This window comes from Varanus komodoensis, unplaced genomic scaffold (genome assembly GCF_004798865.1).
Source record: "Varanus komodoensis strain SLA01 unplaced genomic scaffold, ASM479886v1 scaffold3, whole genome shotgun sequence".
Classification (NCBI taxonomy): Eukaryota; Metazoa; Chordata; class Lepidosauria; order Squamata; family Varanidae; genus Varanus; species Varanus komodoensis.
Genome location: NW_025335761.1, coordinates 36,126,270 through 36,146,718, shown reverse-complemented (window position 1 = coordinate 36,146,718; position 20,449 = coordinate 36,126,270). Strand labels below are relative to the sequence as shown.

At 38.8% G+C, this 20,449-nt stretch overlaps 1 protein-coding gene across 9 annotated transcripts in view; it reads right to left on the bottom strand.

The window, feature by feature from the left end:
* The window catches only part of GPATCH2L (G-patch domain containing 2 like), a 46,628-nt gene that overhangs the window by 18,357 nt on the left and 7,822 nt on the right, over positions 1–20,449 (bottom strand). For 6 of the 9 annotated variants that reach the window (XM_044435994.1, XM_044435991.1, XM_044435993.1 and 3 more), the window contains 6 exons: positions 17,109–17,173; positions 14,303–14,479; positions 13,629–13,708; positions 10,119–10,186; positions 9,409–9,448; positions 6,316–6,401 (listed from right to left, as the gene is read on the bottom strand). In XM_044435994.1, the coding sequence (XP_044291929.1) occupies positions 6,316–6,401; positions 9,409–9,448; positions 10,119–10,186; positions 13,629–13,708; positions 14,303–14,479; positions 17,109–17,173 (516 nt within the window). The remainder of the gene's footprint in view (positions 1–6,315; positions 6,402–9,408; positions 9,449–10,118; positions 10,187–13,628; positions 13,709–14,302; positions 14,480–17,108; positions 17,174–20,449) is intronic. The other 3 variants (XM_044435998.1, XM_044435999.1, XM_044435997.1) reach the window with 2 other exon arrangements.

The window sequence follows — 20,449 nt, the reverse complement described above, 5'->3', positions numbered from 1 at the left end:
AGGATGCAGTTTTGCTATTTCAAGAGCTCTGCAAGCAGAGGTGGTGTGAAGTCCCTACATGCACTTGTTAAACAAAATATTTAACTATTAAAACTACATAAAAACATTAAACCTGCTGTCCACTGACAGTATCCAGTTGGACATGGAAACTAATGTAAAATTATTCTGCACTAGTTTAAGGGCGCTCTAGTGCAACATCAGCAGTCTTAGCTGGTGTGATACATTCCAAAGCCCACACAGGGTTGATTCAGTTGAAAGCTCTTTCCATATTCCATAATTTGGAAGCAAACTATGAAGAGACAGTATTACTACTACAGGAGGCAGAAGTGTTCATGAAGTTGTTGCCTTCCAAAGAAACTGTTCATCTTTCTTCATACAGAAGGAAACATTCAGTACAACACACTTCCTATTGAGGTTATTGGTACTAAGGCGTTATTCAGCTTAGCTGGTGCTGTTGTACTTATAGGCTGCAGATACACTGCAAATATAGGCTGCATAAAAGGTGCTTTCTGAGCCTTGAAGTACCACCTGGGGCTATTTCTGATGCCTTCAAAGGTCAAAATTAATAGTGAGAACAAAAATCCTCCTCCCCTTTGAAAGGACACCAGCCAGCTGGGCACCTAAGCCTCATCTGCACATCACAGGTAGAAATTACTACAACTTGCTCATCCAATCAGTATACTGAATGCAGCATCTTTGCAGGCAAGGATTACCCCATTACATAGCACAGAAGAGTGCCTAGATATCAAAAGAAAACCAATTCAAAAGTTGCCTATTCCTCTAGTAAGGAGACTGGAAAACACTATGACCTATCTAGAGCTTATTCCTAAGGAAATAATTTTTCCACCTTCTTCCCTGATGCTCTTCACTGTAGTCACTGTCAGCTGTGCATGCTAACTGAAAACTCAATGGAACCTCTACTTCACTCCTTCACATTTATGAATAGGTAACTTCCACAGAGGTCTTTGATTTCATATCAGTTATGGTGGCTACTAGCAACAAATCATAAGTGTGTGGGTAACCAACCAACCAACAGCACCTGAAAGAGTAATTCCCCTCTCCTCATTCTCCCAGCATGAAGAAAGCTGTGCCTCACCACTAGAGTCTGCCAGTGTAGAAAAACTACCCTTTGGCTATTCAGTTGGTGATCTTCTTTAGACTTCACTTACATCAAAATATGTTTATCCAATGAAGATGTTTTCCAGGGGATGGGGAAAATATCTCACCCAATACTATATGGTGCACTAGTAGCTCTATGTAATTATCATTATATTGGCCGCTGAGTCATATTTTCACTAATGACTACTAAGTGTGCTTCCCACTCCTCATTTATATTACCTGCACTGACAAGGCCAAATGCTCATCCTGTTTTTACCTATCTTGGATTTGAAAGATCTCATGCAGAACCCTAACTGTTATTCAGCTTTGATCTTTGTGATAAGAACCCTGACAAAGAGCTGGCTTCACTTGGGAAACCTTCAGCTATTCTGAGACATAGCTACTGATATGGGCTTTCAGGAAAATGCTGAATTAGTACATTTTCTGAGAAACTGTCCTATGCATGAAAGTAATTTGCACTGGGAAAATTTTTTTGATCCCCTAGTGATCTAGTTTAGTGTGATTATTTCACTATTTGTATGTAGTACAGACAATTGAAGAAAAAAATACCTCATGTTAAGTTTTTCTTCCAATATAACCCCACTTCCCTGAAGTGTTTGCAGGGAAAACTTATTAATCACACAATTAAATGTAATTTAAATATTATATTACCTATGTTGTTTTACTGGAATGCTTGTAAAAATGTAAAGACAATAGCATCATGTACTTCTTTTGTGGTTGGTTGCGAAGTCATGCTCGACCCATCACAATCCCATGGACAATATTCCTCCAGGCTCTCCTGTCCTTCACCATCCCTCGGAGTCCATCCAAGCTCATACCCACTGCCCCAGTGACTCCATCTAGCCACTTCATCCTCTGCTGTCCCCTTCCCCTTTTGGCGTCAAACGTTCCTAGCATCAGGGTCTTCTCCAAAGAGTTGTTCCTTCTCATTAGGTGGCCAATATATTTGAGTTTCGTACTTCTATTACATTGTTTAAATTTAAGATAAAAATGAAGGTATTAACAACTGCTGAAACAAATGCATTTTAGTAACCCCCAAACCTGTGTATAACACATGTATTTTCACATGTGCATGATACATAGACAACTGTGCATCTACAACTTTGAAACTGCCAAGCTGACTAATATTTTATTTGCAATTCATTATTACTAACAACAGTGCATTATTGCTAACTAATTTATGGAATGGAAAAATGTCCTCAGAAAAATTAAGGCCTGAAAATATGTGCACCCCAAATCATTGAAAATACTACAACTCAAATGGCCAACATTGTTCTAGAAACGGGACTAAGGAATGTCCCAATTACTTCCAAAGAAAACAGGGGTGGTTAACCTTTATATTGCCAGCCAATATACAAGACCATGAAAAAGAAAAGACAGTACTCAACATACTAAGCCAGTGCAGCTTAGAAATTTGAGGGAGAAAAATGACAGAATAGTTGTCAATGCCAACTTCTTCATGCTTTTCTCTAAAGAGCAAGCACTGTCAAAACAGAAGCCATGACAGACATGGCATGATTAGTAAATGCTTTGTGCTCTTAAACAGCAGCAATTACAGGCATGTGAAAAGAAGGGAAGCAGTCCCTGAGATGCTCTTCCTCACATGCCTCCCAAGAGGCGGCAGGCCATTAAAATTCCATGATGAAGAATCAAAAACAGCCTGGGAACAGCCAGGAGGCAATACAGCAAATTAATACACCAATCATCCCCAGGGAGGGTGGCAAAAAAGCAGAAAACTCTCTTCACTTTGCAAAATAAAATTATACTACTAATGATAACAGAGTCACCAAATACACACACACACCCCACTTCTAATGATGGGTGTGGAATTCCCAGTGCTGCTTCTGATGCTTTGAGAAGTCTCGACACATCACAGGCAGAAAGCTAGAAAGGAAGTCTTGGTATATTACAATTTATACAGTCTTTTAACCACATCTTCCAAGGAACCCTCCACACAGAGCCTTCTCCTTGACACTGAGGAGCCCCTCCTTGCACACCCATGGCTCCACACTCAGCAATCTGGCTGGCGGCTCTGTTTAAATGAAGCAGTGGGTTACAAGACAGTCACTATGCTACCAAAATGAATAGCGCCAGAAACCTCCAGGGAGGAAAAGAAAACAAAGGCTAAGGCAGACAAGTGAAAAAAACAGAATTTGCCTGATAACACTGCTTCCAATTGATTGCATAATACATTTGTGAAAGGCTTTCCAAAGGCAGACTGCACTTCCAAGTCTTGGCAGTTTGAGAAGCAGGGAAACAATTTGCATGCCACTAAGCGAGGGTGGGCAATTAGGGCCCACAGTACTGCACATTCTGAAGATTGTTTTATCTTTCTTTCTACTGCACCCCGAAGTATTGTGCCTCCTGAGCTTCCAAGGCACAATAAGCTTGTTAGCAGGCACTCATGAGCGTATATTCTCAAATCAAGGGTGGAGGGCCCCACTGTTCCATATTTTCTCAAAACAGACTTGCAAACCTGACAGCTGCACACCCACTAACAAATTTTACCAGTACACGCACACAGTTGTATTCTTGATCTATTGTTAGAATGTTGGACAAGGAAGATCTTAGTTTTAGTACTCATACGACTTTGAACCAGTCAGATTCTCAGCCTAACCTACCTCACAGGATTGTTGTTAGGATAACATGGAGAGAGGAAGATTAGGTACGCTGCCTTGGTTCTTTGTAAAAGGAAAAATGGCGAGATATAAATGCAGCAAATAATATAAAAATCTAGTGTGAATATATGTGTGCTTGCATACACATACACAAACATGCACATAGAGTGCTCCCCCAACATTTTAAAATCACCTAGAGACAAATCAGTCAGTACTCGCAAGCAGGCAAGTAGTTACTTACAAGTCTAGCTTAAAGCCCACCTAGAACTTAGCAACTTGCCTGCAAAATTACTGCTCGGTCAAACCACCAATTAGAGCAAAAACCATCAGTTTTACTAAACAACTTTATTTGAATGAAAATTGCCATAAATATGACATTTATACACTGAACACGAAAGCAAACTACAGAGTCTGGACTCAAGAAATTATCATCTTCTTGACCTTTGAGCTCAAGCCCTTCCCATCAGCATTCATCATCATTGATGGCATTCTCCTAAAGCTGTTTTTATTGTGAATTTCAACAAAACAATAAAAAAGGAAAATGTTTAAATGCAATGAATAAGACAAGTTGAACATCCAAAGATTTCAGAGGGAAATACCTTCTAGAACTCACAGATCATTAAGTGAGCCACACAAGTAAATAATAAAATCTGCTTCATAAAAGACATCCAGTGCTCTTTTGAAATAAAAATCCCCTGTTCCCATGACAACTGTTTGAAGAAAATATTTAAGAATTTTACACTTTCAAATGTAAGTTAGAGAGCTTTCTTCCGACCTCCAACCTAAATTTAATAACAGACAGAACCATTCCCGCATCTAAAGTCATTGACCTTCTTTAACCTTCCTATAAAGTTATTTCCTGTGTTATAGTAGCTCCTTCAATGGGCAAACACTGCTTCACTTATGGAGATTTCAGATATCCAGATTATTTATCCTAATCATCATTATCAAGATACATCAAGGCTTTGTGTATTCCCATCCATCTCTCCCATAAAAATCTGAGTCATAGGACTGCTTGACTTGAGATAAAATATTGCAGAGAAACTGTATCCATTACAGCTGTAGACACAGTTTGCATGATCAGTACAGCTTAAACAAGCCATGGTGGCTTGCTTATTTATTATTTTATTTTATATTGCAATTTATATCCTGCCTTTTTCCTACAAAGGGCTCAAGACAGCTTACATCTCCTCCTCAATCTTATCCCCACAACAACAACCCTGTGAGGTAGGTTGGGCTGAGAGTCTGTGACTGGCCCAAAGTCACCCAGTTGGCTCCATGGCTGAGCGGGGACTAGAACCCAGACTGTCTGAGTCCCAGTCCCATGCTCTTAACCACTACACCACACACATGCTTAAACCATGGCATGTGCTGGGAAATATTAGCCTAGTTACCTACCCAGCTTTGTCATCCAAACCAATGCAGTAAGGCTTGCCAGAGAGAGAGAAAAGCCTACAATGACCTCTTGATGCTGTAGTAGATCATACAAACTGGGTCAACTAGATCAAAGAAAGCACCAGCTTTCTTCCATGCATGATGTGCAAGAACACTGAATAAAAATGCATCACTTGTCTAACATCCCTGCACACAATAAATGTGCCCCAAAGACTGTACACACCAACTATTACCATGAAATATTCTAATATTCAAGATTGGAAAAGATTCGGGATAAATTAGTGAGCAGTTAGAAGGAGAGAACTTATATAAATGATGGGTCTGCTTATTATGGTTACATAATGCAAGGTACAAGCGCTCCTCCTGGAAAGAGCAGCAAGGGTGGGAAGAGCACTAAAGTGTTTGTAAAGCAAGGCAGGAAAGTCTAAGACACCTAACCTACTCCAGCTAAGACACAGATATTAGTATACATTCAAATTGCTTTCTTTATCCATCTGTTAGAAGGTAGAAATGATTAAACAAGTTACATCGATGAAAGAGAAAGAAGGCATACACTGCTGCCCATAGTTAAACAAGCCAAATCTTATGCCCTAGCACCACACAACAGAATTTTTGTTTGTTTGTATGGAGCAGCTGCTGGTTCTTCCTGTGTAAGAGAGTGGACAAAAGCAAACAGGACAAGAATATTAAGAAAAAATGTCATCTGGGAAGATCCAAGCAGCATTGAGAGCTGACTAGCTATTACATGGCAGGACCTCCATTGAGCACAACTTATGAATTCACACTTAGCATTAATACATTCACAGTATAGCCTTTATATCCAGCACTTAGCAAGCATTTGACACTGAGCATCCATTAAGCAGTAGCACACACCACTACACAGTTTGTTAATGTCTTTCTGCTGCACACTGAAGACCTTTTTGAAAGGTTTTTCAGTTTCATATATTTTTAATCCAGCTAAAAGCTTAAGTATTAATGCTCTGTTTTACCCTGCTGCTTTTAGCTTTGTAGTCCCTGTTTTACATCATTTTACTTTATTCACTTTGGATTCTTTTGAAGAAAAGCAAAATAGAAACTTTTTAAACAAAACAACTATCTGTTCAACCTTATTTTCCAACACACATACTCCAAAAGTCAGCAAATAATATCACTGCCCACAAGGAAAACAGAACATGATTGTTACCTGGCAGTGCAGTGTGCTGGTGAGCACCTTCGGTGTGAGGCATCAGCAAAAACGTCCAAAGAATATAGAGGAGAGAGTGGATTGAACTAAAAATGCAAAAAAAAAAAGACATATCAAGGGATATTTTCCATATAAAATTGGTTGAAATTAATTAATTTTTATACTGCTCAATAGCTGAAGCTCTCATCAGTGAGAGTGTTCCAAGATAGGCTAGACATGCCCATGGTGGACATGTCATGAATGGAACCGGATGGAGCCAGGGGTCAGACTAGATGGCTCAGGAGACCCCTTCTGAGTTACTGTTTCTATGTTTCTATCCTCATCCAGATCCTCAGAGTATCTGGATTCTTCAGCAATATTTGTAGCAGCAGGACAATCTCTGGCCCCAAGCCATGCTAAAGGAGAAAAACAAGTATACCTATAACACACCTAACCCCACACAAATGAACCCTGGTCTGTGAACCAAGAATGTTTCTCTTCTAGAATAACTCTAGACATGAAGCCTGCTCTCTCATTTGTACAAGACTATGTATCGTCGTCACAGTTGACTTTCTCCCCACACCCCGCCACGAACACTGTCAATTCCAGAATAACTTGCATAGATATTACTTTAATATCATAGGGAGTGCTTATAAACACAACTGTGGAAAGAACAGTTCTTAATAAAGATGTGACTAACTGAAGCCATCAGTTTTACCACTTGATTATACGATTTCCTCACATCAGTTATCATGGTATGCTATATTTTTTAAGGAAAATTGGGTACTTGTACAAGTGTAGTGTTTGTACACAGAAACTTTAGCACAGCTTGATAGATTTTTCTCTTAAAAGACAATGGAACAAAGCTTTACATTCTTAGAAAATATAAGAGCTATAAAATCTTTAGCATACCATGCCATATGGTCCTCCAGGGACTGGGCCACATGTAATGGATTAAATAATTGAATGATCCCATATATTAAAATCTTTCTGCATTTACAAATCCGACATGTCAGTAAGAGAACTGATTTCTAAGGTTTCTCCTTCATTTGCAAGCTTTGGATATGCATGGCAAGATTTTAACATGACGAAAGATCCAAACGTCCAATTTCAATATATATATGATGGTACATTCCTAGGATGACTGTAGGCATGTACCATACCAAATATTTGGATCAGTTCAACATTCAGTAAGTCGCCCAGGAAGTCTATAGTAAATCAGGCAGCATGTAAATCAAATATACAAACAAACAAAGCATAACGTTCAGCAATAAAGTAATGCTTTACCCCATCAACTACCTTCATGAATGTCTGCAAATTGTAAATATGAGTAGTAAGCTATGATGTCTCTTATCATTTGCTACCAGCTGAACTCTGATGAAATTTAGTATAGGTGAACTGCCTCTGGGTACTACCAAAAACACCATTCAGCTATTTACACTTTTAGAAAGAAATCAACTTCCTTGAATTTTGAAGGTTGTGTACCATCAAATCTAAGGAAGTTTAGAATACAATACTAGCAGTTAGTAAGAAAAGGATCAGAAGTATTATAATTAAAATCAATTTCAACTAGATTAAGCATTCATCACAAAGTGTTACATTCTAGACATATGGTATGAAGAAAATTCTCTCATATGCAAATAAATCTTTTTCTTTCACTTTATCCAAGTATCCACAGGGGACATTCATATCCACCATCCAAAAGAGCAAACATTTCAATGCTCTGTCAAAAAGAAGACTGACCAATAGCAAGAGCCAAGTTGCAAAATTCCCACAGCTAAGCATGTTAGAACACTATGGTCTAAGAAATGTTTACTATCATTGCCAGGGATATTGGTACTGAACAGAGAAGAAAATGAGTGTTTTGAGCTTAAAAGGAGGAGAAGTGTTTTGCTACTGAATGGGGAATACAGGCTTCATTTAATTGACTAACAGTAACAGCGGTCACTGAACGAAGGGGTAATCCCAAAACACCAAATGAGGGGCCAAAGGATTTTTTTCAGATTATCAGCTCTAAGGTCAGAGGCTGCATTCCAACAAGGAAATTAGAGCTCTAACCTCTCCCCACTGTCCCCTCACACCTGGCATGAAAGAACCACACCAGCAGTTCTTCAAGATGAGAAAAGCAGCTTCTATAAGCAGTAAAAAGAGGACGTTCAGGGGAGGGAATGAGACTGGGGAGGCCAGGCATTCTGCAGCCACTCCAGCCTCCTTCCCTCTGTCTCTAAGATGCTCTAGCAAAGTGATTCCCAGAGTGGGCAGTGCTGTCCTGCTGAGAGTGGTGGAAAGATCCAGGGGGGCAGTAATTAGTCTTTTAAACTTGCAGTAGAGCAAGAGACTTAATACAACGAAAGAGGCATGGGGACAATTGGTTATTGCCCAAGAGGAAAGAGGGCAGCAACCCCAAAAGGTTTGGGGACCACTGCTCTAGCCAGACAGACAAAAAAGCCTTTCTGAAGGTTGCCTTCACTGCTCTTCCACTCTGGATGCTTATGGACATCCTAACAGGATTAAGCCCAAACCACTAAGCACACTCAGTTATTCATTCATTCAATCTTCACCCCTTATATGGTGTAACTCAGCGAAAGCAGAAGAGTTAACAGGGACTAAGTGTAAATGCTCACTGACTCTCTTTACAGCAGGAATCAGGCACACAGAAAAAGCAATCTCTAGAACAGACCAGGAATATCAACTTTCCCTCTGCCTCATATACATGGTCAAGCAAGTACCAGCATTATTGAATAGCTGTCAAAGCAGCTATGGCTTCTTTTTGGGACAGGGATGAAACTAAAGACTAAACAGGCTCTTCAAAGTCACACGGAAATTTACAAAGCTAGTCAAGAAAATACAACAAATGTTTTAATTCAATAAAACACTAAATGGAAAGGTGGACAGAGAGAAGAAAATTGTAGGGGAAGGCTAAAGTTCTGCTGTACTGATTGGTACAAGCAGCCATTGTGGTCTGCTAAGATATAACATAAGACCAAAGAAAGGGGCTGCCTTACCCCTTGTACACAGGCTGCAAAGTGGAAGAAATGGGAAGCCAGCACTTTGTTCTTTCTAGAGAGATAGAAATCAAGAATATACAAAGAAAGCAAAGGAAAGACAGCTTACCTGGTTGCGATCTCTCATTCCCATTGATGGCAACCAGAAACTAGAAAAAGAAGGCAGAAGAGATCAGTTGGAAGTAGCATGAGAGAAGAGTTGGAAGAATTGAAGAAACAAGGAACATTCTGTGCACAGGGAAGAAAAGAAGACTAAACTTCCATATAAAACAGGTAAGCTAAAGATGTGGGCAATTAATCTACATTTAAATGGACTGAGGAAAATCAATCTAGTGAAGCATCATCAAGGGTGCCCACACTATCTTTTGTTCGCTAATCCAACAGAGAAAACACTACCACCATATTCAAAAAGAACATTCCATTGCACCCACCAACCCAAATCTTTTTAGCAAAATAAATTAGTTACTACCTTGCATATCCTACCATGGCCCAAGGAGCTTTGGTATTTCTAGTACTACCATTCCTTTTCATAATCTATTATGGGTCTTAGTGCATGCTATAATAAATGTTATGAAAGAATGAGCATTATTCAGTTGATAGGGAGCAATGCACCAGAGGTGTTCTTAGGACAATGGGAAGAGGGCAGGAAATTCAGAAAAGCATTGTCCTCTATTTAAGTGGTGGCTCTCTAAAACCTGGAAGGATTCCTTTCCAGTCATCCCATAAGATAAGGGACAGGTCTCATTCAATATGATTAATCTTCCCTCTCCTCCCCTCCCCATACTTCTAGACCTTCATCTACTATACCCAGATGCTTACTCTTTTTGGCAGGAATCACCAATGATGTGGCTAATCCTCTCTGTGCCCAAAGCACTCATGATGGTCTCCTGAAACACAAAGTGAGAGTGGGGAGGGGAAAGACAGCAGCTGAAACTACACAAGATGGCAGCTGACCCATCTGTTTAAATCTGGGTCTTCAACTGCATATACAATGAAGGCCGATGAGGGAAGTTGTCCACCCCAGTATACTCCCTATAATCTATTGAGTGAATTACTTTTTAAGCTGGTCAGAATCAAATATTGAGGTAAACTTGTCTGGGAGGGACTTCAGTAAGGCAAGTTACAGCAGGGATGAAGGGTTAGCTTCTCTTCTGCCCTTGGGCTTTCTTACCCCACTTCATAAATGACTGAAGCGGAGCTAAATTTAGACAAATAGGTCTACCACTATTATGTGTAGCTTGAGGCTCAGCCATTGCCCTTCCACAAACCAGGCAGCAACAACACTCAGCACACTCATAAGTTCATGTTCACATGGTGTAAAAATAACCTCATCAGCTGCCGGACAATTAATCAAGGATTAATCAAGAAACGTGGCTCCAGCAGCCCTGCAAAGTTAACCTTCATGCCAATTGGAAGAAAACATTTTATTCATTCTCCCTACAGTACACAGAATTCTCTCTTTGATTCCTATGACAGAAATATAAAGAAGGAAATATTAATGAATGGTCCATTCTACATATAGCTATCAGTTTTAGTATGGTAAAGAAGGCCTCAAAAACAAGATAGATAAATATGTACTGGAATGATCTAACCATAGACAATCCTACTCCTGGCCAAAATCTCAAACATTCACATGAACATGTGAAAACGTAGGCTACAGTCCTGTAATGCTTACCCAGAAGTAAGTCCCATTGAACTCAGTTGGGTTTCATTATAAGTAGAAATTCATAGGATTACAGCTAATACATTACAGTACCCAGAGGAGGGCTTTCTCTGCGGTGGCACCCCACCTATGGAATGCGCTCCCCAGAGAGGTCCACCTGGCGCCGTCGCTATTTGTTTTTCGGCGCCAGGCCAAGACCTTTTTATTTAAAACTTATTTTAATTGTTAACTTATGGTATTCATAGGATTTTAAATTTTTAAGCTGAGATGCTACCGGGCTTTTTAATCTCTAATTGTATTGTTATTTATATGCTTTAATTATGCTGTGAGCTGCCCCGAGGCTTTGTTGCGATGTGGGCGGCATAGAAATGTTTTAAATGTTTTAAATAAATAAATAAATTACCCCTGTATACATTATTTAGAAATTGGGGAGGGTTTTATTCCTTCTAGGAATAAGTGTCTGTCTTTGCTAGAAGCTAGAATCCTACCCCAACAGGTGACTTAGCTTTGCCTCTAACACTGAAGGCAAATGCATAGTCACCATGACAGCCTTATCCTCCATCAATTTGACTAAAACCGTTTTAAAGCTGTCCAGGTGGTCATTGCCATCTCTTGCAAATTCCATAGTTTAACTATGTGCTGAGTGAAGTTGTACCTCTGTTTATCTGTTCTCCTAGCCATGATCCCAACAGCAATTGTTTCTCCTCATGTGCAGTTATTAGTGTTTAAAAAGACTTCCCACTAGCACCAACTAATAAATTAAAAAAATACCCTAACATAGTTTCTAGTGATGTATGTAGTGTCATCCAATTTGGCCCTTTGAGGAAAATCAGTACATTAGAAAACTTCCGTGTAGTTTTCTTCAGGATACATATACATGATAGTTCATGTCCTGGCTATCTTATGCAAGAAACCCTTGACTATCTAAAAAAAAGGTGGAAGTCCCAGATGAAAGCTATGTAAGTTATTACCTGAAGCATGCTGTTTATCTCTTATTTCTTTTATTCTTTGTTAGTGTGTTTCATTTTTGAAATACCTTCAAGCACTATTTTTAGTGGAAAGGTAAGATATTATTTGTGCATTTAAAAAACTCATTCAGGACTTGATTCAAGAATTGGAAGTGTGGACACTCGCCCAAGATCAACCCTTGACCTGCATCAAAACCCCAAAATAATTAATCATCTCAAGCAGTCTGCAGTCATTTCCAGTACAATATGTTACTCTGGACAGTTTCTGATAACCCAACTGTTACCCAAAAGTAAAGCTTTCACATGAAAAAGAAAAGGTACCTAAGACAAAGATAATGACATGCTGCTATAAGGCAAGATGGCTTTTATAAATTCAGCTCAATGGATTCTAGTGTCTGTTGCTGCATATACTCACACACAGGGTTCTGTGCATGACATTGTCTGCCACACAGAACAAATTCTTATAAGATAGGGATCAGGAGAAGATCATTAACAAGATAGGTGGCCTAGGAACCCTGAACACTATCACTTGCAAGGTTTCTGGGAAAGCAGCAGGGGTGAAACATGGGCTATTTGTTACAGCAGAGAAATTATTAACTTAAAATGCCATAATGTTTAAATTTACGGTTTATTACTGTGTAAATTACAAGCCGTACTTTGGGTAATTAGCAGCTCGCTGGCGGGGAGCTTTGAATGAAACTCATTATTTATTATTACAATTTAGAAGAGAAGCGGGAGGGGGAACATTGACCTCCACTGCAAATGACATAGATCCCTTTAAGGTGATGAAGATGAATTAAACAAGTAAATATTATTCTTCAAATTCTGGTTTACTGCAGGCACCTCGAAGGAAGGAAGGAAGGAAGGAAGGAAGGAAGGAAGGAAGGAAGGAAGGAAGGAAGGAAGGACGGACAACACTCTCCTGTACATCTTACATCAGCCTGGTGGGAAAGATCCTACCAATGATCCTACTAACATACAGGCTTCTTCTCTATAAGTGGAATTTACTTCAGGAGACTGTCAGAAATATTGAAGCCTGTGAGAAAGATTTTGCTGAATACAAACTTCAAATACATCAAAGCTGCAACTTCTACCCAAACAGGTATTCATTTTCCTTCAGAAGAACCAGGTGAGCAAACTCTGTAGAAAGTCTTACTTCCTGCCACATTTTCCTGCAGCCCCCCCCCCCCCCCCCCCGTATCCCTTTCCTGCTTAATATTTGGGGAGTTCGGGCTGCATAGCACTGGCTGTACCACACAAAGGAATACCAACAGTAGCAAGAAATGCTTATGATGCTCAACTCAGAAAAGCAAATGTCCCACAATTATAGCTCTCAACACTTGAGGCAACACAAGGACTACACACCACTACATTAACAATGCTGTAATGTTTTGTAAAACTTGCTCCATTCTAACTATCAGTTCTGTTTTCCTCATCTCAGGAGGATTCTTTTCTCCTCTGTACCAAAAGACTTGCACCCCTCTCCAGTTTCTTCCATTCTACATTTGCATTTTCAGCCAGTCCCATTTGATTATCCACTGAAGCTTATCGGCTTTTAAAAACCCCTTGCCATGACCATTTACAAACATGAGTTTTTATCAGCTGATACATGTTGCAAAGGTAGATCCATGACAAGCATGTCTCCTTCAGTTTGAACCAATCTCCCCACAACAAATTACCATCTCTGAAAAGTAATACCTTGCTAACCAGCCTCCTACGGCCCTTCCTGAGGCAGCGGGTAGCAACACTGGGAAGGCGATTCAAGCGGGCATGAAATCCTGGGTGGGGTGGGGGGAGAGAGAAAGAGAGCACTGAATACAGAAGACTGGCAAAGGCCACAAAACACAGTAAACTGGAACACAGAAAAGTATCTACACTTTCCAGGTCTATCTACAATATTCTGTGGAGACTCAGCCCTATTTGCTATACTCTGATATCTTTACACTGAGAGAATTTAAATACAATTAGCTAAGATATATAGAAAAGGAGCCAAAGACTTTGGGTAGAGCACTGTGAGTTACAGCTCCCTCTTCTGACAAGAGGCTGTTGGAACCTTTAGTGCCTTTTGTGTATTAGGCAAGTGGCATTCTGACTCTAAAAGAATTGAATAAAAAAGTATTAACCAAGCTACACAAAATAACCCTGCCATAATTACATATACTCAGTATATTCCTCTATTAATTAGCTTATATTTAGCCACTATAAATTAATATTTGCTTCTCAAATATATACGGAATGGCCATGGCATATGTTGTTTCTATAGTCTAATGTACAATTCTTATTAATCTAAATTAAATGAATTTCACACATCTATTAAGAAATCTGGTTTTTAGCTATCTCAACTGTCACTCAAACATCCATAAGGTCCCCACCTCTGGTAGCAGGCCTAGAGGGTAGAAGGAAAGTTGGATCTGAGATTTTTTCAAGGCTGGAGTCCATTCGTTCCATTTCAGATTGACGGTCAGTTCCCCACTTGGGCAGGAGGTTGGGAACTGTGAATCCTGAGACACATTCTCCTTCGTAGAACCAATCACTCTGCTCATCATCACCTAAGAGAGAAACAAAAAGCTATTCAATGACCCCAAGATATCCTACTGTGTTTCCTCCTACGCATTCAGAAGTCAGTATCATGTGAACATAGTCAGTTATCTCTTAGTGATAGTATAGAAATAAGAAGCACTTCCTTCAAGAATAAAAAATTCTTAGCTGCATGCACCAAGCTTACTCATATGCTGAAAAAGGAGAGATGACTTTCTATTACATGTATTACATCATGTCTGAACATGATTGCTTTATCAAGGTGAATTTGTCCTTTATGTTCAGGTGTATAAACAAAACAATGCTGAATTATTATCTGCAGTAATAAATATTTTTAGAAACTGCATTTTATCATGATGTAACTGTTACAGGCAGACTGGGGAAGACTCAACCTTTAAATGCCTTTAAATATACCCTCGACTTTATAATAAAGGATTCATCAAATTTAATATTGTGCCAGTAGCTTTCAGACAATGTTTATTATCTTTTCCCTTAGTACAAGACTGCACAATCTGTAACTCCCCCAAAGCTTCTACTGAACCTCCCCAAGGATATCTTGACCCCAGCATCTCCAAATTCCTCACTACCTCAAATCTCTACCTCTCCTTGCAGACATCCCTATATAAGTCACTCTTTTCCTAATTAGCCGCAAGGAAAAATCTTTCTGTATCAGAAACACTGATGGAAGGAATAGAGACATATCATACACATCACTGGGATGTCTGCATGTGTACATATGCTTATCAGTTTCATGCAGTCATTGGGCTGCAATGGTCGTATATATGGCATGGAACAGAAGTAGTGACATCTGTGCTGTCAGAAGACACCTGTATTCCTGTTAATCATACTTTTTAAATTTAGAAAATGACAAAATAACTTTGTATAGACTTCAAAGAAACTTTATTTTAATTGAGAAGCAAAATTGTCATGAAATGCTAAGCACAGCAGCAGGGGGTAAAGTATCCTTGCTAGTGTTCACTACATGTGGAGGGGATAGTCTGCAAGCAAAATTCAGATTTGACAATATAAGGAAGGCTACTTGGTCTCTAAAGAACTGGAATGAAATCCACACAGAATTCACATGCCAAAGGCTTATTAGCAGGGGAAAGAATCACATTCTCCTGGATGTAAAAGAATTCTCCTTGATATACAAGGACTGCAATTGCATCAGTCATAGTCAGCTTAACCAATTCTGGGATCAATGGGATAACCAATGGGACTTGCAGTCCAACATTATTTGCACAGTCACATAGTCCCCATCCCTGTTTTCAGTTTCCCAGTCAGGCTAATTTGCATGTTTAAGACACGGTTCCACCACTGGATGGACAGGACTGCACCACTTTTTTCAAATTAGTATTATTGTAATCATAAGCATGAAGGAAATCATAGTGTTTATATCAAAAACACTCTAAACTGAAAAAGAGAAATATTATGTATTTAAATTTAATCATCAGTTGCCAAAGATGTTGGTTTGCTGGTGGACAGAGGCTTTTCAGCTCTTTCCTTCCACTGCAAACACACACACAGCACAAGACTTTCTAGAACAGAATTTTGTAAGGTACAAGACACTACAAGGAAACCATAAACATAGAAGTCCAGAAACGTTTTCCAGAAACACACTAGGGTGGTGAGCAATATTTAATAATTGCTCCATGAAATAACCAAACATTATTGGCTCAAGTTATGGTTTCCAACTGATTGTTCAACCAATTTCAACCTTCCCTGTCCCACTAAAAGTGTTACAAGATAATATGACAGTTTTAAAACTTGCCCCTTACAATGTTTGAAGCCAAAAGAAAGGTGCAAATGAGTTCTCTAAAAAAAAAAACATTTGAGGGTTATTTGCAAATTTCTTATAAAATGCCTATTTATTTATTTATTTATACATACATACATATTTATAGGCCACCTATAACTGCTGAAGCTTTCCTAGGTGGCTTACAATTCATTAAGTTTACAGCACAATCCTAAATAACTTTGCTTGGAAACAAACTCCACTGAGATAACCGGGTTTATTTTCAAGGAAAGGACTAAGGATGAGACTTTAATAGAGCTGGTTCAGCCATCTGGACATTAAGGATATTTGGGGAACACAGAAGGCATGGCAGGAAGAGAGGGAAATCAATTAAAATGGTCTTCTCCTCCGTTCCAGCAGTACTATTAAAAGTCACAGATAGAAGACAAGTTCTGGAACCATCACCATTGCAGATGCTCTATTTTTAAGGCACAGATGTTAGCTAAATTACTTCAGGTACTCATGATTAGAAAAGTTAAATACCAACTTTCAAATAATGTCATAGAAGTGCATTGTTTCATTCCTTGAATCTTTCAGGGTATAAAGGGATGAAACACTGCTCTTCTATATGAGGTTATTTGGGTTCCTTTGAACTTGTTATTTAAAATTTCTAATCATGAGTACTTGAAGTATGTAAATGTATCTTATGCACACTTACATATAAAGCATGGCTAAGATTACGACCTTAACCTCATTAGCTTCTCCCTTGATTTCTATGCAGTGCATATCTGGACCTTTGTCACTACTACCCTTTTTTCATTAGTGGCCAATAATTCTAACTACTTTCCCCTATTGTACTATTCAAAGTATAAAACTAAAGAATAGGAATGTTAACCTATTGTTACCTTGGCGACCTTCATCATTGGTGAAAAGGCCAGTGTCACTGCTGCTACACACACTGCTGGTTTCACTGGAAACAGAACACAGAGAATTAAGCACACATGCATGTCTAATAGCCACCTCTGCAAAAACCTAGGAGAGTTCTAGGACTAGGAGAGTTCCCAAGTATACATTACATAGGAATAGCATTGCTGTAAGGCAGTACCAGGTTTAACATGCTACAGCAGTATAAGAGAGGAAAACAGTCATTCTGTAGGTATCTGGCACTGTACAACTGAGGAAGTAACATAGGATATGTCCAAATAAAAAATAACTGTGCAGATCACAAATATATTCTCCTTGAATAATGCCAGCAATCTGTTAAGAGGGTAATTAGAGTATGATGAAATATGCACAACTGATTGGATATTTGCAAGGCGAAATAAATGATGATATGAGATGCATTTTATGAGCAGAGGCAAAATTACAGAATTTCTCAACCTTGCAGTCATTTTGTTGTTCTCTCAGATGAAATCATGCTTTCACTAACAGCCTAATATTAATTAACTGGAATAAAAGGACACCGCTGACATAATCTCAGATAGGTATTTTCTAAAATAAAGGTTTATTTGAGAAGGTTTAATGACAGTAAAAAGAGAGTTAAACTTTATGCAAGATGACAATATGTTGCAAATTTGATACTTTCCTATTACTTCCATGCCCATCCATTTCTCTGGAATGCAAGCTATTTTAATTCTTCATAGAATGACAGGTATCTGAATAGTCCATAGCTATCCCAGATACTTCAAGTAAACAAATGCCAGTGTACACCACAGATACTCAAGACAATAATTTCCCCATCAACCCTTCTGCTTTATTCAGCTTCCTAAAGGTATTTTGCCAAACAAAATAATTGGGAACTTGTTCCTTGTAAACAATGTAAAAGATCATAGTGGGTAAACTGCTACAGATATTGAATACCAGGTGTAAAATCCCTGCTCACAAACTTCTAGTCATTCATCTGATCATTAGCAATAAATAAACACAGCCTCCAGGCAAACAAGCTGAGTTGGCTTCAGTTTTTAAGCTATTAATGGGTATATATAATCAGACCAACCACAAAGCAGCAGCTAGACATTTTTGAGGACTTATTTAAAGGTTGTCACTTAACCATGAGCATCACTGTGGATCTTAGCTACTGACCCAGACCACTGCAACTGGGAAGGGCTAAATAATCCTATCTTTGACTCGCCTCTTTTCCAACAAACCAAAGAAACACCTTTACAACAAACCACAGGATTTGGTTTGTTGGGTGAGAAACAAGCCAGGATTATAAGTTCAAAGGCAACACCAAACAACTGAGGAATGGAGTATGTTTCTGAGTTGTTTAGCTGCTTTTGCTTGCAGAAATCAATAGGAAAATGTTATAATAAATGTTACAATCAATGTATGTACAATAAGATAATAAAGCAACCATGGATAAACACACCCAAGTAATCTGATTAAACTGTGCCCCTATTTTATCCTTTATCCAAGCAATATCTTACTGTCATTGGACCAGTTCTCCCAATTCTTGTAGCTCTATTTCAACTAAGACTCTGGCCTGCTTGCTTGCTTGCCTGCCTGCCTGCCTGCCTGCCTGCCTGCCTTCCACCCCCACCCCTTTTCTGCCTTCCTCTCTGCTTCTATCTTCTTTCCTGCTCTAGCTTCCAGCTTATATTGGCTAAAACGATATTTTCTTCCCAACCTGAACCAATCAGGAAGGTAGTTTCTCATTCATTTCTGCAAATTAAGTTTCAGTTTCCTGAGTAAAAACTTTTCCCTCACCCACTGACATTTTGCTAAGTTTTCTTATCTGCTGGCTTCTAAGCAAACTTCCTGACTTTTACATATTATTAAATGCTAAATATTTAAAGAGGGCTGGATCCAAATAAACTTTCAAATGTTTGAGTCTTCAGTGCCCAGCATTTGTGATCACTGACCATGGTAGTAGGGCCTTCTAAGGAGTTGAAGTCCAAAACATCTGGTTATCTACCTTTTGCCCAGTTCTGCTCTAACCTATTAATCTTTTGGCTGAAATTAATATATCAACACAAAAAATATTGAAGCCTATAATTTCCTTTAAAAATCAAGGCTAATTCTGTTCCCTCCCAATTCCCAAGATTTTGATAAAGCTAAACTGCCCTAGTTGAAGGAACTGTGAGACTGAAACATAACAAAATATAAGATCAAATCAAAGCCCGTTGTTCTGACTGTTTTGGCCCCTCATATTTTCCATTTGTGTTTATAAAGAAAAACAGCTTTGCAATACTATAAAACCTTCATGAAGCAGTTAGAATACAATAGGAGCTACAAAGAATATCACTGTAACTTTGCAAAAAAAACAAGTGTGATACAATCCAATCTTGTGTCATATCAAAAAGCCCAGAAAATGGCAAGCTTGCATGTGGAATGATATCTCCTCATTGTTCTGAACTGTGCAACCTGGCAGTCCAAGGATAAAAGAGGAGGATGTATTCACCATAGCAAAGTTTGTAACAATACAGGAGTAAAAAAACAATACTGGGCATCTCTTGATTGATAAGCATCACCCAGAATGTATCATGAGACGAGTAATGCCAATTAATTTAGTCAGTTCGTGTATCACTGGAATCCCTAATTTATAAACCTAAACCTAAAAATGTTTTAGCTAACCCCAAAATTTCTAATACTATTGCTTACAACACTATGAAAACTATCACCATAACAAACATCAAAACTACAGAATTTTGCCTACCTCCTATAGTGAAGTAAAATCACAAATACTAAACATATTGTGATTTGAGAAGACCCAGTGACCGATCAGATCTAAAACTCAAGTAAGCATCTAACATACTTGCACTTCTGGACTGTCCTTTTGTATTTTGATGCGAAAGTTGTTGTTTTTGTTGTTGTTAGTCGTGAAGTCGTGTCCGACACTAGAAGACTATATAAGCTTTTGCAATCCTCTCTATCTTTACTTTAAGCTATCATGCACCAAAACTAGAGGGTGAGGGAGAAAAGATCACCTTCTGTAACATCCACAAACATTTATTTACAAACAAAAATGGGAAGATAGAATGCTTGACATCAGGTTTTCTATACCGTCCTATTACCGAGAGTCGCAGGACGTTCTTACAATAAAACAACATCACAGTGTGTTGTTAAAGAGGGTTGTTGTGCAATTACATGCAATTACAGTAGATACCAGCAGTCTCTGGGAATTGTCTAGCCAAAGCCAGCTTCTTATTGTGGCTGTACGTTATCAATCAATGTTAGGTTTATTATCATATCTATTCCTCTACTCCAAATCCTCAAGGTAGATTGGTGAAACAAATATAAACAAATG